The following is a 21854-nucleotide window of genomic DNA, read 5'->3' as shown; positions in this document are numbered from 1 at the left end:
GTACACACACATATATTATGTAAACACAAACTTTTATTTTGGATGCGATTAATCGCGATTAATCTTTTGACAGGCCTAGTTTTTTCGTTATAGATATAGCTGTATGAAATTATATAAACAGTCGTATCGATATCATTTTGATTGTTTTATAGTAATAATTTTTTTTTAGTTCAGTTAGAGAACAGACGCTACAATTAAAAACTGAACTGAGCAATATAATAACAATATACGGCAGAAGATTCAGTTTTAAAGCTAAATGTAAAAACACCCATTTAAGCGAGTTTGTCAAATGTTCTGTTTTTGTGTTTTTCATTAAGAATAATATTAAACACATCATTCAAGAATTTACTCCCAAATTGGTGCTCATTCTAAAGTGAAAGTATAATCCGCGCGGGAATTCATAACGGTGCGCATTATATGCAGCCGAGCTCCATTCTTCGTGAAAGATAAAGATAGAAATGCGCACAGGAAACAAAAACCTTGCAAAAATTATATACGATCCGCCTAATCCCGGCCAAATCACAGAGATGCCGATTCGCACAGGACTAATAATTTCACAGGACCTGGTGTTTGGCGAAATATGGTAGGTCATTTGCATGGGAATTTTTACTTTACAAATTACGGACATGGCCGATTCGCACAGGATTAAGATCACAGACATTCTCTGCAATTATTACAAATCACCAGAGGTTAATACTAATCCCGTGCGAATAGGGCTTAAATCGTAATTATGAGACGAAAAGTCGACAGTTATAATTAATGACATACTAAATGGAAATTATGACTTAAGTCACTTATGAAATTAAAAAGTCGAAATCATGACAAAAAAGTATTTTCGTCTTTTTTTAATCTCATAATATTTATTTATATTTATATAATTTAAATCTAGATTTTTACAAATCTCATAATTCTTTTTTTTAATCATAATTATGATGTAGTATTTCAATTTTTATCTATATATATTTATCTATATTTATATTATTTCAATTTTAATTTAATTTTGTACTTTTTGTCTCATACTGTAATTTTTACATTTTAATCTCATAATTATGATTTAGTATGTCATAATTTAGATTTTTTATCTCATAATTTTTACTTTTTATCTATATATTTATCTACATTTATATAATTAAAAACAATTATCTCATAGTTATGTTTTTAAAATCTCATAATTATGATTTAGTATGTCATAATTTAGATTTTTTATATAATAATTTTTACTTTTTATCTATATATTTATCTATATTTATATAATTTAAATGTAGATTTTTTTTAAATCTCATAATTCAGTTTTTTATCATAATTATGATTTAGTATGTCATAATTTTTATCTATATATATTTATCTATATTTTATCTATATTTATATTATTTCCATTTTCAATTTTTTTCAATTTCATTTTTTAATATTTTGTACTTTTTAATCTAATACTGTTATTTTTACATTTTAATCTCATAATTATGATTTAGTATGTCATAATTTTAGATTTTTTTAACTTATAATAATTTTTTTAAAATCTCATAATTATGATTTATTATGTCATTATTTAGATTTTTTTATCTCATAATTTTTACTTTTTATCTATATATTTATCTATATTTATATAATTAAAAAATTGTATCTCATAATTATGTTTTTTAATCTCATAATTATGATTTAGTATGTCATAATTTTAGATTTTCTAACTCATAATTTCAATTTTTGTTAAATCTCATAATTATGATTTTTTAATCTCATATTTTGTATTTTTTTTATCTCATACTGTAATTTTTACATTTTAATATCATAATTATGATTTAGTATGTAATAATTTGTATCTATATATATTTATCTATATTTATATTATTTAATTTTTAATTTCAATTTTAATTTAATCTCATATTTTGTACTTTTTTATCTCATACTGAAAGTTTTACATTTTAATCTCATAATTATGATTTAGTATGTCAATTTTTATCTATATATATTTATCTATATTTTATCTATAGTTATATTACTTAAATTTTAATTTTGTTTTTTTAATCTCATATTTTGTACTTTTTATCTCATACTGTAATTTTTACATTTTAATCTCATAATTATGAAGTAATATGTCATAATTTTGACTTTTTATTTATATATTTATCTATATATATTTATATAATTTGATAATTTAATCTCATAATTATGAAATTTTTAAATATCATAATATTGACTTTTTATTTCACAGTAATATTGACTCTTAAACTCAAAGATATGACTTAATATGCCATCATGTCATAATTTTGACTTTTTATCTCATAATTACGATTTAGTATGTCACAATTTCTGCTTTTTAATGTCATCATTAATTTTCAACTTTTTATGTCAATTAAAATTGACCACAGCATGATTTTTTTTTCTGCATGCTAACTTTTTTTATTTTTGAATGTCATTGGAAACAGTGTAAAGATAATGTTTCAAACACTGATACTGCATGAAATCACTGAATTACATGTTTAACTGAGCATTACTGTCTTGGGGAGGAAAAATGAGGTTCATTACCTCTCCATTACAGAAGCAGAAGATCACAGCCACCAGGAGACCCTGCACACACACACACACACACACACACACACACACACACACACACACACACATACATACACACACACACACACACACACACACACACAATTAATAAAAACTATATAGACATATATTGAAAAATGATACACAAACGCAACAAAGTTAGTAAAACTGCTTAAGGAGGTGTTTTATTTCATTATAATAGCTAAAAATAAAAGTTGTACTTTATTTTTAAAGATTTCACTGTGTGTATATTTTTCTTTATAGGTTTATTGGTTGATTTTACTGTCAGAATATAAAAACACTGTACGGTCAAATAAACATTTATTTAAAAAAATGGAGGTAATCAAATCAATGTATTGATTCTAATGGACTAACAGCTTAATTAACCTCTTTAAAAATGTAAAAATGTTTAAAAACCCCTTACCTGTCACCCCCCTTTTTGAGAATACACATGAAAATGCACTATCCAAACTTAAAGGGCTGTAATTCAAGAATGCTTTGGAATATATACCTAAGTTTGGTCTTGTTTTAAAGCAGACACTCGGCAGATTATTGCTGAAGTGAACACAATTCAAAATATGAAAGTATGAAAAAGTTATGGAAATTTAAATTTACTGTAAATAAAAAATACTGTACTAAATATTTTTATTTTATATAAAATATATATTTTACAAAAATGTTTTAACCTAAAATTACTATAAAATCAAAGCCATATGTCTAACCAAGTTGTGTTCCAAATTTGAAGTTGATATCACAAAAATTGAAGTTCCCATGAGATTTTGTTTAGGCGCTGTACCACAAATAGCCACCGGGTGTCACACATATTCCATTGATTGTTTTTTTGATGCATTTTTCTGTACATTTCTGTCCAAATATCCCTTCCATCACAAAATGGTCACCAAATATGGACCCTTGAGACTCAGACCTTTCCGACGATATGTGTTTTGTCAAGATTAGAAAAGATTTTTATTATAAAGTAGTTAAAATAAATGTTGTAATATAAAACATGACGATGCCCACTAGGGGAGGAGCCCGCTAGAATAATTTAAAGTACCGTTTCCATGGTAACGCAATGTCCAATTTCAAAACGGTTTTCACAGGATGAATTTTGAGTTCGTAAGCTTTCGAATGATACCTAATTTATGATAATTACTCAAATATATGATACAAAAAAAAGCCGATCAAAAAAAGAATGCCAGGTGTCCCGCCAGCGGGACGGTGACAGGGAAGAGGTTAAAAATGTAATCAAATTTCATAAAGTTAACGGTTTGATATGTTTGAAAATGACGTGTGTGATATTACTCAAAAATAAAGCTTTAATAAATCATTTTATTATTATATTAATATATTTTTGTCATAATTTCCTAGACCGAACTTTTATTTTGACGTGTTGTCGTGAAGAGCTTTTTTTTCTTTACGTATTGTTTTCTTTCTTTCTTTTTCTTTTTTAATTGTTCTTTAAATAATTTCAAACACTGCCAGTGGGGGATGCACTGAATATCAGAAAGTCATCATAATCTCATTATTTCAACCTTTTAATCTCATCATTTATGATTTTTATAAATCTCATCATTTGATTTATCTGATCCATTTCAATTTTTTTTAAATCTCATAACTTTTTATCCCAAAAATGTAACTTTTCATCTAATACATTTAACTTTTTATCCCATAATTTTAACTTTTTATCTCATAAATTTAACTTTTTTTCTCATAAATTTTACTTTTCATCCCATAAATTTTACTTTTTATCCCATAATTTTAACTTTTTATCCCATACATTTAAATTTATCTCATCATTTTAACTTTTTATCTCATAAATTTAACTTTTTATCTCATAAATTTAACTTTTTATCTAATAAATTTAACTTTTTATCCCATAAATGTAACTTTATCTCATCATTTTAACTTTTTATCCCATAAATTTAACTTTATCTCATCATTTTATCTTTTTATCTATTAAATGTAACTTTTTATCTCATAATTTTAACTTTTTATCCCATAAATTTAACTTTTTATCCCATAAAATTTAACTTCTCATAAATTTAACTTTTTATCCCATAAATTTAACTTTATCTCATAATTTTAACTTTTTATCCCATAAATTTAACTTTTTATCCCATAAAATTTAACTTCTCATAAATTTAACTTTTTATCCCATAAATTTAACTTCTCATAAATTTAACTTTTTATCCCATAAATTTGACTTCTCATAAATTTAACTTTTTTTCTCATAAATTTAACTTTTTATCCCATAAATTTAACTTTTTATCCCATAAATTTGACTTCTCATAAATTTAACTTTTTATCCCATAAATTTGACTTTATCTCATCATTTTAACTTTTTAACTTTAATCTAATTATGACTTAGTATATCAAGATTTCGTTTTTTTAAATGTCATAATTTTGACTTTTTATCTCATAATTAACATTTCCAGACACCTGGATCGTTGCGCCTCATCTGTTTTTTTTCAGCTTCTCATCCGCATATTAAAACCTTTATAGACGTATAAATAAAAAGCATTATAAAAACACACAACAACATGACTAAAACGTTAACTACAACGAAAACTGTTTATGAAATATAAACTAATTAAAATGATACTAACATAAGGTCTCAGAGAAATGGATCTGTGTAATAACACACTTCAAATGTAATAAAAGGCCTTTATTAAAAACAGTCGAAGGCATTTTATGAAAGGAGTTAGAGAAGTGCTGACGTCCTGGTGGGGTCATTTCCCAGATCTGCTAATGAAATATATCCCTGATTCTGTAGGTGTGTCACCTGGAAATGCACGAAGATGTTCATGAACAGCTCGTAGACGGCCAGAGAGACGCGTCCGCTGGGCTCCAGTGGCACCAGTATGAACTGGGCTCCCAGCAGAGGGACCAGGATGATGGTGGCGCGGACCGCTTTCATGTACACGTTGGTCTCCGTCAGGTGGGTGACCCTCAGTTTGGTGATCAACACCCGCACGATGTTGAGAAGGAAGAACAGGTTCACCTGTCAGATCACACACACACAACCATGATCTTCCTCTGTGTGGTGTTCTTGTTTTACACACTGCAAAAAATGCTTTTCTTATCTTGTTTCTGGTCCAAACATCTAAAAATTCTCAAAACAAGAAGCATTTACTAGCCAAATAAAAATGATTGTCTTGTTTTGGGGGGAAATAACTCAAAATTAAGGGAGTTCCCCTTCGAGGGAACTCGAACTGCGTCATCGTGACGACACTTTGGGGAACGCCCCTCGCGTAAAGCGTCTGAAGAAACTGTAAAATCAGCCCAATCCGATTGGTGTTGCGTGATGACGTCGTATGTGACGGCATACCCGGAAGATACAAAGAGACGTCTGAACGAAACAGAGATAGCTTTTTTGCTCTTCAGCGTTAGCGCTCTGTGTTACCAGTCTGAGAGTATTTGGTGTTGTTATCTACCAACGTTGTTTCACAAGCATACAGGGCTCGCGAATTCCATGGCCGGTCCCGTGCTGTTGAGGCAGCACGGTTGATCTATCATGGACTCGCAGATGGGTCTGTCAGGGGAACTTGAGAAGTGCTTATGCATCTTCTCCTTCCCGGTGACAGCTCCATTGTTCTCCTTCCCCGCGTGGAAGCCCGCGCTGCGGCTTCTTCCCCCGGGGTGGAGGACCCGATGCGTGAGCTGTCTGATTCTGAGGAATTAGATGGGCTCCGTATCGAGGCTCGCCTTTCCTAATGCAGATTCAACCTCGAGTTTCCGAGGCGGCGCGCAGGTTTGGGTCTGTTATTAGAGTGATACAACGTGACACGGTGAGAAGGGATACTGTGGGTGCGAGGCATGCAGTCAGCTCCTGAGGGGGCGGGCTGTTTTCATTCAGAAATATCTCGACGCGTACTGCCGTGCGCCTTCGGGTGTTTCAGCCTCGCGCCCGTTTGGCTTTTTTCTCGAGGGATGAAAGCCAGTTGTATTATAACGGCTTGAACCGCGTTGCTGAGGCAACGTGTGGTTTACGAGCCGTATATAATACAATTAAGCAGTATTGTCTGATAATTGTGGCTGCGTTGTATTCTGAGGAATTAAATGAAATATGATCTGACTTTGAGGAGTTAGATATTCAGCCTATTATTCAGACCATGTTCACCGTATTTGTGAAATGTGATACTGTTTGGCTTTCTTCTCGAGGGAGGAAGGCCAATTGTATTATAACTGCTTGAGCCGCGTTGCTGAGGCAACGTGTGATTTTCGAGCCGTATATAATATAATCGAACAGTATTCGCTTTCACCTTACTATGGCTGCATTTAATTCCGAGGAATTCAATTAAAATATTATCTGACTATAGGAGTTAGATGTATTTTTTACTCAGCCTATCATTCGGACCAGGTTGCACGGTTGGGTGATTATGATGACATTTAATTCTGAGGAATTGAGTGTCATGTTATCTGACTTTGTTAAGTTAGATATTTAATCAGTCTGTCGCCCAAGCGTGTTTGACTTGTCTGGATATCCATCTAAGATTGGAGGTTGCGGCCCTGTCGAGCTGCTCCCTTAGATGAGGCCCCTGCTGGCCGGCCCCCTCTCCCGGGTAGGAGCGATCGAGGTCGCCTCCCCTGAGGAGCTTTTGGGAATCGATGTTGTGCTCCCGCCGTCTAGTATGTTTCGGGCCACATCGTTTCTCAGCGCACGCGCGCTGCACCAGCCGCCTCTAGCAAGACCTGCGGCGGTCCAGCAAACGCGTACGCACACCGAAAATCTTCCTCGATTTCGCCCTGCCGGTTAGCCGCTTCAGGGGGTCGGGGAGGAGGCTCGGTTGACACCCGAGGCCGGCCTCGAGAGGCTGGTTCCCTTAGCAGATTATCTCGGCGCATGGTTATGCCTCCGAATATATCTGCATGGGCCCTGCGTACTGTAGAACGGGTTACAGGCCGCAGTTCAGTTCCCTCCCCCGAAGTCTAACGGGGTGGTCTGAATTGTGGTCGGCCCAGAGCAGGTGCGGGTAATGGAACAGGAAGTACACTCCCTGTCGGTTAAGGAGGCTTTGAACGTATTCCTCCGCCAGTCAGGGAGTCCGGGTCCTACAGCCGGTACTTCATAGTTCCTAAGAAGGATGGCCAGTTGCGTCCAACTTTAGATCGGAGGTACTTGGATCGTTCTCCGAGGAGATTCAGATTCAAGATGCTTGAGTGTCGTGGTTCAGATCCAGTCTGAGGACTGGTCTGTCACGTGGATCTAAAGAGGACACATACTTCCATGTTCCATCCTTCTGTGTCACGGGGGATTCCTGAGGTTCGCTTTCGGGGGCGAAGCGTATCATTATCAGGTTCCTCCATTCGGGCATCACTGTACAGCAGTTTAGGACTGCTGGGACTTGCGGCAGCTGCGTCCAACAGAATTTCTCTTGGCCTGCTGCACGAGACCCCTACAGTGGTGGCTGGGAACCAGGGAGGTTTTCCTTGAGGGGAAGACCATTCTGTATGATCAGGGTAACGCGCAGATGCCTTCGTTCCCTCGTCATATGGAAGAGACCTTGGTTCCTGTCCCGGGGGCCAGTGCTGGGAGCATCATGTTGCCGGGAAACCGTTTCAACAGACGCATCCCTCACTGGTTGGGACACGGTCATGGAAGGCCGCTTTTTCAGAGGTCTGTGGGAGACCCGGCATTCTTCCTGGCACATCTACTGCCAGGAAATGCTGGCGGTCTACGAAGCTCTGAGGAGCTTTCTCCCGGACCTCCGCGGCCACCATGTCCTGATGCGGAAGTGAACCAGGGGGCTTTCCTTGAGGGGAAATTCATTCTGTATGATCAGGGTAACGCGCAGATGCCTTCGTTCCCTCGTCATATGGAAGAGACCTTGGTTCCTGTCCCGGGGGCCGGTGCTGGGAGCATCATGTTGTCGGGAAACCGTTTCAACAGGCGCATCCCTCACTGGTTGGGACACGGTCATGGAAGGCCGCTTTTTCAGAGGTCTGTGGGAGACCCGGCATTTTCCTGGCACATCAACTGCCTGGAAATGCTGGTGGTCTACAAAGCTCTGAGGAGCTTTCTCCCGGACCTCCGCGGCCACCATGTCCTGATACGATCCGACAATATGTCGGCAGTATCGTATCTAAACCACCAGGGGGGCCTGAGGTCGCGCCCTCTTTGCAGACTGGCGCATCAGGTTCTCCTGTGGTCCCAGGGGAGGTTGTCATCCCTCAGGGCGATGTACATCCCCGGGGACCAAAACTAGGGAGCAGACATCCTGTCGAGGCAGGGGCTGAGGCCCGGGGAATGGCGACTCCACCCCGAGGTGGTGGAGGCTATGTGCGAGCGGTTGGGCCCGGTGGAAGTGGATCTATTCGCGTCTCAAGAGACGTCCCACTGCCCGCTGTGGTTCTCCCTCACTCATCCGGCCCTGCTGGGGCTGGATGCCATGGCACAGATGTGGCCGAGGCTTCGTCTGTACGCTTTTCCCCCGATCACTCTGCTCCCGGGAGTACTGGAGCGTGTCCGCCGGGAGGTCATCAGCCTTCTCTTAGTAGCACCCCGGTGGCCCACTTAATTCTGGTTCTCCGACATCATCTACCTGCGGGACGGTCCCCCATGGCAGGTCTCTCTGAGGAGGGACCTGCTATCTCAGGCCGAGGGCACGATTTAAGCCTACCCCCGGCCAGAGGTGTGGGGTCTCTGGGTCTGGCCCTTGAGGGGGCCCAGTACCTAGTAGAGGGCCTGTCGGCGGGTGTCGTAGAGACCCTACTCAGCTCCAGAGCTCCTTCCAGCAGGAGGTTGTACAGCCTGAAGTGGAATATTTTCCACTTGGCGTAGAGAGCGGGAGGTGAACCCAGTTATCTGCCCGGTGGCTTCAGTGCTGGAGTTCCGTCAAGACCGCTTCTCCGCCGGTCTTTCCCCGTCCACACTTAAGGCGTATGTGGTATGCGTAAGTGATGGGCCGTTGGGAAGGCACTATCTGGTTGTACGATTCCTCCGTGGGGTTCGGAGGATGAGGCCTGCGGCCCATTCCAGGGTCCCAACCTGGGACCTGGCGGTGGTGCTCGAGGGTTTGGCTGAGGCCCCCTTTGAGCCGCCGGAGTCGGCTGAGGCGAGAATACTGACCTTCAAGGTGGCTTTTTTCCTTGCTATCACTTCTCTGAGGAGAGTCGGGGACCTCCAGGCCTTGGATATCACGCCGACTTGCCTGGAGTTTGCCCCTGGCATGGTTAAAGCCATCTTGCATCCCAGCCAGGGCTACGTGCCCAAGGTGCCATCTAAACAGGGCAAGGTCAGTGGTTCTCCAGGCATTCCATCCTCCACCTCACGTGACGGCGGAAGAGAGCAGACTTCACCTCCTCTGCCCCGTGCGGGCATTGAGGATTTATCTGGAGAAGTCTGCTCAGTGGAGAAAGTCAGACCAGCTGTTGGTGTGTTTTGGTTCACCCAAGAAAGGGCTGCCTGCGTCAAAGCAGACGATTAGTAACTGGATTGTCCAGGCTATAGCCATGGCTTATCGGGTGCGCAACCTGCCTTCACCCTTAGCCGTGAGGGCCCATTCTACCAGGAGCATGGCCTCCTCAGTAGCCCTCCTTTCTGGGGCCTCTATGCTAGACATCTGCGAGGCAGCTGGGTGGGCCACTCCTCACACCTTCATTCGTTTTTATAGTCTGCATCTCCCTGAGACGCCTGGCGCGAGAGTGCTCGCCCCCTAGTTGTGCCTGGTTCCAGCTTCACACTGGGGTGGGTATGATTGGTGCGGGATAGTTGGTACTCGTTCCCCAAAGTGTCGTCACGATGACGCAGTTCGAGTTCCCTCGAAGGGGAACGTCTCGGGTTATGACTATAACCCTTGTTCCCCGAGAAGGGGAACGAGACACTGCGTCTCGTGTCCACCCAATCATCAGAGCGCTCGCTTCATCGCAAAGAACGCTATCTCTGTTTCGTTCAGACGTCTCTTTGTATCTTCCGGATATGCCGTCACATACGACGTCATCACGCAACACCAATCGGATTGGGCTGATTTTACAGTTTCTTCAGACGCTTTACGCGAGGGGCGTTCCCCAAAGTGTCGTCACGATGACGCAGTGTCTCGTTCCCCTTCTCGGGGAACAAGGGTTATAGTCATAACCCGAGACGTTTTTGCTTCAAATTAGCAAAATAACTGCCAATGGGGTAAGCAAAATAATCTTAATTCAAACAGAAAACAAGATTATTTTGCTTACCCCATTGGCAGATTATTTTGCTTATTTTAAGCCAAAACTCCCTTAATTTTGAGTTATTTCCCCCCAAAACAAGACAAAAACTTTTGCTTGTCTAGTAAATGCTTCTAAATGTGAGATTTTTTTTAGATATTTGGACAGAAAACAAGACAAAAATACTAAGTAAGAAAAGCATTTTTTGCAGTGTAGTGAAAACATCCTTAAGTCAAGATACATTTACTGAACAAGCACAACGCCTTCAGGTGTTCGGTCTTGTTTACAAGTTAATGCTTAAAACAAGAACTAATATCTGGTCAGAAAATGCTTCAAATGGTCATGATTTTAACAGAGTTTTTAACAAAGTTTTAATTGTAGGAGAAAAATAGTCAATTTTAAGTTTTTATGTGCTATTTTTGTAGCTTAGTTTAAAATCTTCTCTCGTTTGGCTCAACAGATCCCCGTCCTGTAGCCAGAGATGGGATTACTTACAAATTGTAATCGGTTACGGATTACTTTTGGATTACTTTTGACCTAACTTGTTTATCACGTTGATTTGAGTATAATAATCTTATACCATATTGATATAAAATATTGTCCAAGTTTCATGATGGAACTTTGTGAGTTTAATGAAAAGCTATTAAATTAAATAATAAAAAATATATATTTAAATTAAAATAAAGAAAGAAATATTTGGCCTGTCAAATAATTAATCGCGATTAATCGCATCCAAAATAAAGGTTTGTGTTTACATATTATGTGTGTGTGTGTACTTTGTATAATGATTATGTATATTTAAATACACACATACATGTACACACATACATATATTTAAGAAATATTTGCATGTATATATTAGGGCTGTCAAAAGATTAATCGCATCCAAAATAAAAGTTTGTGTTTACATAATATATGTGTCGGTACTCTGTTAATTATTATTTATATATAAATACACACACATTCATGTATATGTTTAAGAAATATTTGCATGTATATACTGTATATTCATTTATATAATCTATAATATATATAAATATAAATGTTTTATATATAAAAATAATATTTTTCTTAAATATATACATGCTTGTGCGTGTATTTATAAATAAATAATAATTAACAGAGTACACACACATATATTATGTAAACACAAACTCTTATTTTGGATGCGATTAATCGCGATTAATCTTTTGACAGCCCTAGTATATATATATATATATATATATATATATATATATATATATATATATATATATATATATATATATATATATATATATATATATATATATATATAATTATTGTCGGCCTCCCAGGGTTATAAAGTCGCAATTATGTGTCATAAAGTCAGAATTGCGAGATATAAATATATAATATGTCGTTTCAAACCTGTATGACTTTCTTTCGTGAAACATAAGGCTATAAGAGGCTATAGTTTTAATGTCGAGCCCTGTGGTGACGACTAATTTAATTTAATTTATTTTTCAGATTATGTTTTAAACATATTCGCACTTAATTTTGATGGAAATCAAGTCATTTTGCTTCCCAAGTAAATGTATCTTGATTTAAAGGTGCAGTGTGTAAGTTTTAGCGGCATCTAGTGGTGAGGTAGTAAATTGCACCCGCCCACCCCTCCCTGTCGAAGCACATTGAGAAGTTACGGTAGCCCACACAGGACAAAGATGTCGTCGTCTGAGAGAGCAGAGAGTAGCTAGCGCTCTGTAGAGAAGTTTGTCCGTTTAGGGCCACCGTAGAAACATGGCGGCGCAAAATGGCGGCTTCACTGTGTGTAGATAGACACGGCTCATTCTAAGGTAATAAAAACATAACGCTTCATTATGTAAGGTTTTTATATATAGTTTTGTGAATTATATTGCATTTCTGTCAAAAGATCCTCATAAATATTACACACTGCACCTTTAAGAACGTTTCGATAATTGTGCCGGAAAACAAGACAGAAACTCTGAGGAAGAATGAATGAAGCTCACCAGCAGAGCGACGTGTATCGGGCCGTGTGTGATGTACAGCAGGTTTGTGTTCATGGCCCAACACCTGTCAAACACACAAACTCACTGCGATTAAACACTTAAAGGGATAGTTCGCCCCCAAAAATAAAATGACCCATCCTCAAGTTGTTCTAAACCTGCATGAATTTCTTTCTTCTGTTGAACACAAAAGAAGATATTTGGAAGAATGTTGGTAACCAAACGTTTGCTGGTCACTAGGGCTGGGTATTGACACAAATTTCACAATTCGATTCGATTTTTCAAAAGCTTCCAATTCGATTCGATTTAATATCGATTATTTTGTATATATATATGTATGTATATATATTTGTATATATATATATATCAGGTACAAATCATGGCAAATTCTCTCAAGGAAAACAAATCTCTGAACTAATGCTGTAAACTATGGAGGTTAGTTGTTGCCTACTATAATATTGAAGGTAAAAATTTACTACTTTGTATACAAACACTTAAATTACACTCAGTTACGTTTTTTTTTTATAGATTTTTATAGAAAGCACAAAATATTATTGTGATTTATTGGATGGGAGGCGCTACAATGTTCCGTTCATTCATCAACTGAAAACAACACTAATCGATTTTTGACATTTGAGAATAGATATCAGCTCGTAAAAATGAGAATCAATTAAAATCGAGAAATCTATATTTTTTTACCCAGCCCTACTGGTCACATTTATATCCCAGACGAGCCCCCATAAACGTTACGCAACAGGGCTCGTACTGGCAGTGTTGGGGTAACGCATTACAAGTAACTTGAGTTACGGAATCAGATTATTTTCAAATTTACAACAGATTACTTTTTCAAGTAACTAGTAAAGTAACGCATTACTTTTCAAATTTACAACAGATTACTTTTTCAAGTAACTAGTAAAGTAACGCATTACTTTTCAAATTTACAGCAGATTACTTTTTCAAATTTACAACAGATTACTTTTTCAAGTAACTAGTAAAGTAATACATTACTTTTCAAATTTACAACAGATTACTTTTTCAAGTAACTAGTAAAGTAATACATTACTTTTCAAATTTACAACAGATTACTTTTTCAAATTTACAACAGATTGCCTTTCAAGTAACTAGTAAAGTAATTCATTACTTTTCAAATTTACAACAGATTACTTTTTCAAATTTACAACAGATTACTTTTTCAAGTAACTAGTAAAGTAATGCATTACTTTTCAAATTTACAACAGATTACTTTTTCAAATTTACAACAGATTACTTTTTCAAGTAACTAGTAAAGTAATGCATTACTTTTCAAATTTACAACAGATTACTTTTTCAAATTTACAACAGATTACTTTTTCAAGTAACTAGTAAAGTAATGCATTACTTTTCAAATTTACAACAGATTACTTTTTCAAATTTACAACAGATTACTTTTTCAAGTAACTAGTAAAGTAATGCATTACTTTTCAAATTTACAACAGATTACTTTTTCAAATTTACAACAGATTACTTTTTCAAGTAACTATAAGTAACGCATTACTTTTCAAATTTACAACAGATTACTTTTTCAAATTTACAACAGATTGCCTTTTCAAGTAACTAGTAAAGTAATTCATTACTTTTCAAATTTACAACAGATTACTTTTTCAAATTTACAACAGATTACTTTTTCAAGTAACTAGTAAAGTAATGCATTACTTTTCAAATTTACAACAGATTACTTTTTCAAATTTACAACAGATTACTTTTTCAAGTAACTAGTAAAGTAATGCATTACTTTTCAAATTTACAACAGATTACTTTTTCAAATTTACAACAGATTACTTTTTCAAGTAACTATAAGTAACGCATTACTTTTCAAATTTACAACAGATTACTTTTTCAAGTAACTAGTAAAGTAATGCATTACTTTTCAAATTTACAGCAGATTACTTTTTCAAATTTACAACAGATTACTTTTTCAAGTAACTAGTTAAGTAATGCATTACTTTTCAAATTTACAACAGATTACTTTTTCAAATTTACAACAGATTACTTTTTCAAATTGACAACAAATTACCTTTTCAAGTAACTAGTAAAGTAATTCTTTACTTTTCAAATTTACAACAGGTTACTTTTTCAAGTAACTAGTAAAGTAATGCATTACTTTTCAAATTTACAACAGATTACTTTTTCAAGTAACTAGTAAAGTAACGCATTACTTTTCAAATTTACAACAGATTACTTTTTCAAGTAATTAGTAAAGTAATGCATTACTTTTCAAATTTACAACAGATTACTTTCTCAAATTTACAACAGATTACTTTTTCAAGTAACTAGTAAAGTAATAAATTTTTTAAATTTACAACAGATTACTTTTTCAAATTTACAACAGATTACTTTTTCAAGTAACTAGTAAACTTTACAACAAAATATCTGAGTTACTTTTTCAAAAAACAAGCCCAGCCCAGGTGAGAAAAAGTAATGCAACATTACTCTCTTAAAAAGTAACTAAGGGCGTTTTCACACCTGAAAGTCCGCACCAAGGTCCGAACCGAAGTTCATGTTTTGATACTTTTTATATATATTTATATTATATATAGTTTTGGTTTGGTTTCACATTGCAATTATGTGAGCGGACTAAAGAACTTTACATGACGCACTTGCGTCCACTCGTCATCATCTATGTGGGCGGCATCTGGACTGTGATTGGTTTGTAAACGGACGTGCGTCTGATGTCAGCGTCTTTGACAAGTTGAATGAACAGACGCATATCGCTGCCACTATTGAACAGTGCGCATTGCTTGACTATTTTTTTATTCGTTACGTTTAAAAGTGGACATTTCAAGCTTTATATACACATATTTCTCATGTTTGTGAGGCAAGTAGCCTGCTGAGTTTCGGTTTATTTGAGACGCGCTCCAGTTCATGTGTAAAGCATGTGATCGATCCCGCGATTATTGTCTGCTATAGATTATTTGCTTCTTATTTATTAAATCCAGGCAATTATCTGATTAAACGTTGATTAAAATTAAGATACAATTTATACAAAACGAAATTCCCATTAAAGAAATGCTTTCTAAGCAAAATCATACAAAATTTAGTTCAAAATTATTTCTGACTTTCTGTCTACTGACATATTGCGCATATTTTCACTTTTCATAATCAATGTAGCCTAGATTGAATTTAAAAATAACATTATAATATTTAAACATAAACAGGAACTTCCTGTAAATGGTCTGAAAGTCCGAACCATACAGAAAATGCTTTCACACTAGAAACGAACCGAACCTTTGTTCAGTTTGATCCGGACCGAGACGACCTCTTTTCGTCTGACCAAATTTCGTCTGTTTGGTCCAGACCGTGGTACGGGGAGGTTTCACATCTGCAATTTTGATTCGGACCAAACTGAAAAGTCCGAAAATCCGGACCAAACAAGGTAGGTGTGAAAACGCCCTAAGTAACTCAATTAGTTACTTTTTAAGGGAGTAACGCAATATTGTAACACATTAACTTTCCCCAACACTGCGTCCGGGATATAATCAATTTGATCCCTCCCGGATATTAATTTTATGTGTGTGCTGGTTCATTTCAAGTGTAAAATCTCAGGTTTACCTGTCATCATAGTAGAGCAGACGTGCCACAGCGTGCATGACCGCAGGGAGCACTGGGAAACCTGTAGGAATAACTCACGACGTCACGCTTTTCTTCAGACTAGACAGACTTAAAATCTAAAGTAATCATTATGTGATCAATCTTTAATTTCTTGCCAAACAGATCATGATCACAACACAAGCTGAGAGTTATTTTACCAAGTTTAGTTAACATTTTATTAATAATTATTATTCTGTGAACCTTACAATGAAGACAAGAAGCAATAAAATATATATATTAGGGCTGTCGATTAAACACGATAATTTAATCAACTAGTTATGGAAAAATAACTAGTCCCGTCGAATCGATTAATCGCATCCAAAATAAATGTTTGTGTTTACATAATATATGTTTGTATATACAGTATGTATAAATATGAGTGTGTGTGTGTGTGTGTGTGTGTGTGTGTGTGTGTGTGTGTGTGTGTGTGTGTGTGTGTGTGTGTGTGTGTGTTTATTTACACATAATAATTATACAGAGTACACACACACATATTATTTAAACACAAACTTTTTTATTTTGGATGCGATTAATCACGATTAATCGGTTTGACGGCACTACATTTATCGCACCCGTCCGACTCTAACCTATGTAGTTCATCTTACATTGATGGAGTATAAAATGCAGTTAGAAGGATCCTAAAATGTAAGATATCAGGGCAAAAATGCCCCTGGTATGAGTTTATACCCCTCATATTTATATCATGGGATATAGTTAAGCAATATCACACGAGTGCTGTTTTTGTCCGATAATGTATAAGTACGAGTGCAAATGTTATATTGATTTAAGAACGAGTGCAAGTACGAGTGTACAAGTACAAGTACTAAGTACGAGTGCAAATGTGATATTGATTTTATACATTGATGTTTGATATGTTTAACATACAATATAAAGTTTTTGCTTACATTTGCCAACAAAAACATTACCTATAAATTAGCCAGTGCAGAAGTGTTGTGCGTCAACAGTGTGTTTGATTTCAGAATGAATCCTAATTTTGAGCAAATCAGTTGGGTGAATCAATGATTCAATGACTCATTCATAAAGAGAGCCGTTTACTTAATTCCTGAATGAATCAGCGATTTGAGTGAATCAATCGGGTGAATCAATGATTCAATGACTCATTCATAAAGAGAGCTGTTTACTTCATTCCTGAATGAATCGGCTATTTGAGGCAATCAGTTGGGTGAATAAATGATTCAATGACTCATTCATATAGAGAGCCATTTACTTAATTCCTGAATGAATCAGCAACTTGAGCAAATCAATCGGGTGAATCAATGATTCAATGACTCATTCATTAAGAAAGCCGATTATTTAATTCCTGAATGAATCAGTGATTTGAGCAAATCAATCCAGTGAATCAATGATTCAATGACTCATTCATAAAGAGAGCCGTTTATTTAAAGGGTTAGTTCACCCAAAAATGAAAATTCTGTCATTAATTACTCACCCTCATGTCGTTGGACACCCGTAAGACCTCCGTTCATATTCGGAACACAAATGAAGATATTTTAGTTGAAAGCTGATGGCTGAGAAAGGCTTCACACAGGCCTCCATTGGCATTCAGTACATTGACACTTCCAAGATCCATGAAAGGCACTTAAAACGTCGTTACAAAGTCTATCTCACCACAGTGGCTCTACAATAATCATACAATGCGACGACAATAGTTTTTGTGCGCAAAAAAAAATCAAAATAACACCTTTATCCAACTTGTTCTTGTCTTCCGTGTGCGCCTCCACGACGCATGCGCGAGAATATGACGTAGCGCCGGTGTTCGGGAATCGATGAAATACACACTTAAGCTCCATTTTGAGCACTACGCCGAGACCTAAAGCACGATCAATGTAGAATCCAACAGCTTAGACACGCGCGTCTTCCTCTGCTCGTAAACAAATCGCTTCTGGGTCATATGTCCGAACGCCGGATCTGCGTCATATTCTCGCGCATGCGTCGTGGAGGCGCACACGGAAGTCGAGAACAAGTTGGATAAAGGTGTTATTTTGATTTTTTTTTGCGCACAAAAACTATTGTCGTCGCATTGTATGATTATTGTAGAGCCACTGTGGTGAGATAGACTTTGTAACGACGTTTTAAGTGCCTTTCATGGATCTTGGAAGTGTCAATGTACTGAATGCCAATGGAGGCCTGTGTGAAGCCTTTCTCAGCCATCAGCTTTCAACTAAAATATCTTCATTTGTGTTCCGAATATGAACGGAGGTCTTACGGGTGTCCAACGACATGAGGGTGAGTAATTAATGACAGAATTTTCATTTTTGGGTGAACTAACCCTTTAATTCCTGAATGAATCAGCGATTTGAGCGAATCAATCGGTGAATCAATGATTCAGTGACTCATTCATAAAAAGAGCTGTTTCCTTCATTCCTGAATGAATCAGCGATTTGAGCTAATCAATTGGGTGAATCAATGATTCAATGACTCATTCATAAAGAGAGCTGTTTAATTCATTCCCGAATGAATCAGTGATTTAAGCGAATCAATTGGGTGAATCAATGATTCAATGACTCATTCATAAACAGAGCCATTTACTTAATTCCTGAATTAATCAGCCGTTTGAACGAATCGAATGAATGATTCAATGACTCATTCATAAAGAGAGCTGTTTACTTCATTCCTGAACGAATAAGCCTTTGAAAGAATCGAATTAATGATTCAATAACTCACTCTTTTAGACATTTACTGCCACCAGTTTTTATGGAAGCTTGCTTCTGCCACAGAATAAAACATTTTAAAAGATAATTGAGATAATTATCTCACAATTGCGTTTACTTCTCGCAATTCTGACTTTTTTTCTCCAAATTGCGAGATATAAACTCGCAATTGCTAATTATAAGGTCAGAATTGTGTGATATAAAGTCGCAATGGTGTGTTATAAAGTGAGAATTGCGAGATTATATTATATAATATGTCGTTTTTTGAAACCGGTATGACTTTGTTTTGTGGAACATAAAAGCAAATTTTGGTCTGTAAATACCAGTTCAGATGCAGCTTATGAAAAAAAATCATGGCCGTTGTAGCCTAAAAGTTTATGAGTAATAAATTCTACATTGAATCAAATCAAATATTTCTTTCTAAAGCTACTTTTTTGTAATGTTTATTTCATGCTTTTCTCATTTAACACAATTTTTTGGGGGGGGATTAATTAATCACACATCATCTAATTAATTAGATAAAACAAGATGTATCGCTTGACAGCCCTAATTTACATATGCACGTATATTTATGTTTATCATGATTACTCTGTGTTCTGCGTTATAGGACTTTTATTTTGAAATTGTATTTTCTTTTTACACAAGGGGCTAAGAAGGGACAGGTCAGGTTAATTAATCTCTATGGGAACAAACAAGGGTAAGTAAGGCAAACAGGAACAAACTACAGGAAGTAAACAAGGGAACACAGACATTTCAAAATAAAAGTCCTAGAATACAGAACACACAAAACACAGGGGAAATTGTGACAGATGTAAACACACATACATATGTATATTAAAAGTCAAAGAGGTCAAAAGTGTATTGATGTTAATTTGTAAAGAGCGATCAGTGTTCAGTACATACCCCAGCCCAGGATGTAGTACCAGCCCAGCTGCTGCTCGCCCACAAACACGGCTACGATGATGAGTGTGTGCAGGTAGATCCCCTCACACAACATCCAGAAGTAATTGGAGCATGAGGTGTACTGCATGAGACTCGCCAGGATCTTACAGCCGATCTGAGACTGAACACGCAAGAAATCACCAGACAACAAACACAGGATACACAAGATAACAAGGGCTAGAACAAGGAACAGGTGCGAGTAATGAGTTGCTATGGAAACGAGGGTTACAAACAAGACTAACTCTGGGAACAAACAAATCAGGAATTAATCACAGGAAGTCAAACAGCAGGAACAACAGGAACCAAAACACACTTCAAAATAAGAGTCGCTTTGGAACAATTGGAAAATTTGAATTTTCCCTCTAATTGTTAATATATTGAAATGATTATAAAATGTTATATTATCTGGGGTATTTGCTTTTAATGGCCCTCCAAGTTCAATCAAATGATTAAAATATGAGGAAGAAGGGAGAACAAAACACTTAACTTGGTTAAAGTATTTATCTGACAAAATTATTTTGGCAAATAAGGCAAACTACAGCTCTTTTACTATGCAAAAAATACACTTCAAAATAAGTGTGCCATTGGAACAATTGGAATTTTCCCTCTAATTGTTAAACTATTTAAATTATTATAAAATGTTATATTATCCAACTATATTTGTTTTTAATGACCCTATCAGTTCAATTAAATGATCAAAATATGATTGAAATATTTTAAATATGAGGGGAGAACAAAACACTAAACTTGGTTAAAGTATTTATCTGACAAAATTATAGGCAAACTACAGCTATTTTACTATGCCAAAAAATACACTTCAAAATAAGAGTCCTTAAACACAAGACTGGAGAAACAAGACAGGGATTGTAACACACACACACACACACACACACACGTACGCACACTCACCCACGCACGCACGCACGCACGCACGCACGCACGCACGCACGCACTCTCACACACACACACACACACACACACACACACACACACACACACACACACACACACACACACACACACACACACACACACACACACACACACACACACACACACACACACACACACACACACACATAATGTATGAGGGAAAATATTTTAATGTTGTCAAGCCAGATAAATTAAATAATCATTTTTGAAATCAGAATCAGAGATTTATAGTCAAGTATTTTTACAGACACAGAATTTATCAAGGTGACTTTTTATTAAATTGGATAATGTATATTTTTTATTAAATATGTATATTGTCACTGTACAAAAGAAAATTGTTAAACAATTGAAATGATTATAAAACATTATCTAGGCATTTTTAATACATATTGTATTAATATTTTAAGTGCACACATTAATTTTGATAGCCTAAGATATATTTGTAATGTTTTTCCTCTCAAATTATTATAAAATATTGTATTATCTAGGGGTGTTTGTTTTTAAGGACCCTAAAAGTTCAATCAAATGATTAAAATATGAGGGAAATATTTATATATATATATATATATATATATATATATATATATATATATATATATATATATATATATATATATATATATATAAACATTTTTTTTAAATAAGAAGGGAGAACAAAACACTAAACTTGGTTTGGGTATTTATCTGATAAATTTATTTGACAAAAAAATAACATTGACTACATAATCATTAATTTTTTGTTGTTTTGCATGTGTTCATAATTACTTTCTATGACAGCCTAGCCAAAAATGTGTCATGTTTCATGTTTTCATGTTTCAAAGAAAAAATCGACTCCAAGCACAACTACGCAATATGCCTAAGAAATCTTTAACAGGTTTTTTAATAATATTTGAATAAAGGGTGAAAATGTTAATCTTCCTAGTCAGGAGTCAGGACATCACTTTTGGCCACTACTGTACAAGCATATTTAATATTTAAAGTGCACAGATTAATATTTTTTCCTCTC

General features: G+C 35.9%; 1 protein-coding gene across 2 annotated transcripts in view; it reads right to left on the bottom strand.

Moving 5' to 3' along the window:
• The window catches only part of calcrl2 (calcitonin receptor-like 2), a 57599-nt gene that overhangs the window by 4567 nt on the left and 31178 nt on the right, over positions 1 to 21854 (bottom strand). For both annotated transcript variants that reach the window (XM_079803038.1, XM_079803039.1), the window contains exons 8-12: positions 19877 to 20036; positions 16263 to 16323; positions 12678 to 12741; positions 5333 to 5551; positions 2524 to 2565 (exon numbers count right to left, since the gene is read on the bottom strand). In XM_079803038.1, coding sequence (XP_079659164.1) covers positions 2524 to 2565; positions 5333 to 5551; positions 12678 to 12741; positions 16263 to 16323; positions 19877 to 20036 — 546 coding nt within the window. The remainder of the gene's footprint in view (positions 1 to 2523; positions 2566 to 5332; positions 5552 to 12677; positions 12742 to 16262; positions 16324 to 19876; positions 20037 to 21854) is intronic.

This window comes from Gobio gobio (assembly GCF_949357685.1).
Source record: "Gobio gobio genome assembly, chromosome: 21".
Taxonomy (NCBI): Eukaryota; Metazoa; Chordata; class Actinopteri; order Cypriniformes; family Gobionidae; genus Gobio; species Gobio gobio.
Note: the sequence above shows the minus strand (reverse complement) of the source record. Positions and strands in the feature narration are given on the sequence as shown.